Here is a 759-nt window from a genome sequence, read left to right as displayed (position 1 = left end):
CGGGGCAAGGGGGGGGGGGACCCCGGGCTGCCCTCCACAGGCACCCCTTCAGCTGCCCCAGCAGTCCCCGTGCCATGGGGGGCAGCTGTGCAGCCCCTCGCTGGCTGCGGGGTGCAATAGGGCTGAGCCCCCACCCCTGCTGGCAGGCAGAGCAGCTCCCGGGTAAGTGCACTTGGTAGCGCCTGGGCAGGGGGGGAAGAGGGAGCTGGGCAGAGTCCCCTGGCTCTGGGGGCACCCCGGGACCCCACGCAACTGGCAGCCCACCCATCCGGGGCAGGATGTGCCCCCCACCCTCCCTGGGGTGAGGGGCTGAGCAGCACCCCGTGGGGCGGCTGGGGGAGTACGGGTGTCCTGGAGAAGGGGTACAGTCCGTGGGGTCCCCTCCCTGGTCAACACCCGCCCCAAGCCTGCGCTGCTGTGGGGTGCCCCCACCTCACCCCACTGTTACCCCAGCTCTGGGGACGTTCTCCCAGGGCCAAATCCTGCTCCCCCATTCCCCATTCGCCCTCCGCAGTTCTTGGACTGGCTCCCCGCACACCGCTCCCCCCTCTGCGTCCCCAGACACGTCCCCATCCCCACGGGGGTGGGCGAGGGGGGCTCAGCGGCGGTGCGGGGTCACTTCTCCGTCAGGGAGAGCTGCAGGATGCGCTGCAGATCCTCCTCCTCCTGGCGCGTCCGGCGCTCCGCTTCCTCCTGCTCCCGCGCCGACAGCGCCATGGCCAGGCGCAGCTGCTCCGCGTAGCTGGGGAACAGCGCGCC

The 759-nt window shown here is 72.1% G+C and overlaps 1 protein-coding gene across 1 annotated transcript in view; it reads right to left on the bottom strand.

Moving 5' to 3' along the window:
* Positions 1 to 8: 8 nt before the first annotated feature.
* The window catches only part of ANKRD13B (ankyrin repeat domain 13B), an 11,916-nt gene continuing 11,165 nt past the window's right edge, over positions 9 to 759 (bottom strand). Inside the window, exon 15 of the mRNA XM_031060631.1 lies at positions 9 to 759. Within this exon, the coding sequence (XP_030916491.1) occupies positions 616 to 759 (144 nt within the window). The 3' untranslated portion in view covers positions 9 to 615.

Source organism: Geospiza fortis, unplaced genomic scaffold (assembly GCF_000277835.1).
Source record: "Geospiza fortis unplaced genomic scaffold, GeoFor_1.0 scaffold425, whole genome shotgun sequence".
NCBI classification, from domain to species: domain Eukaryota; kingdom Metazoa; phylum Chordata; class Aves; order Passeriformes; family Thraupidae; genus Geospiza; species Geospiza fortis.
The sequence above is the reverse complement of the archived record's forward strand: the minus strand, read 5'-3'. Positions and strand labels throughout refer to the sequence as shown.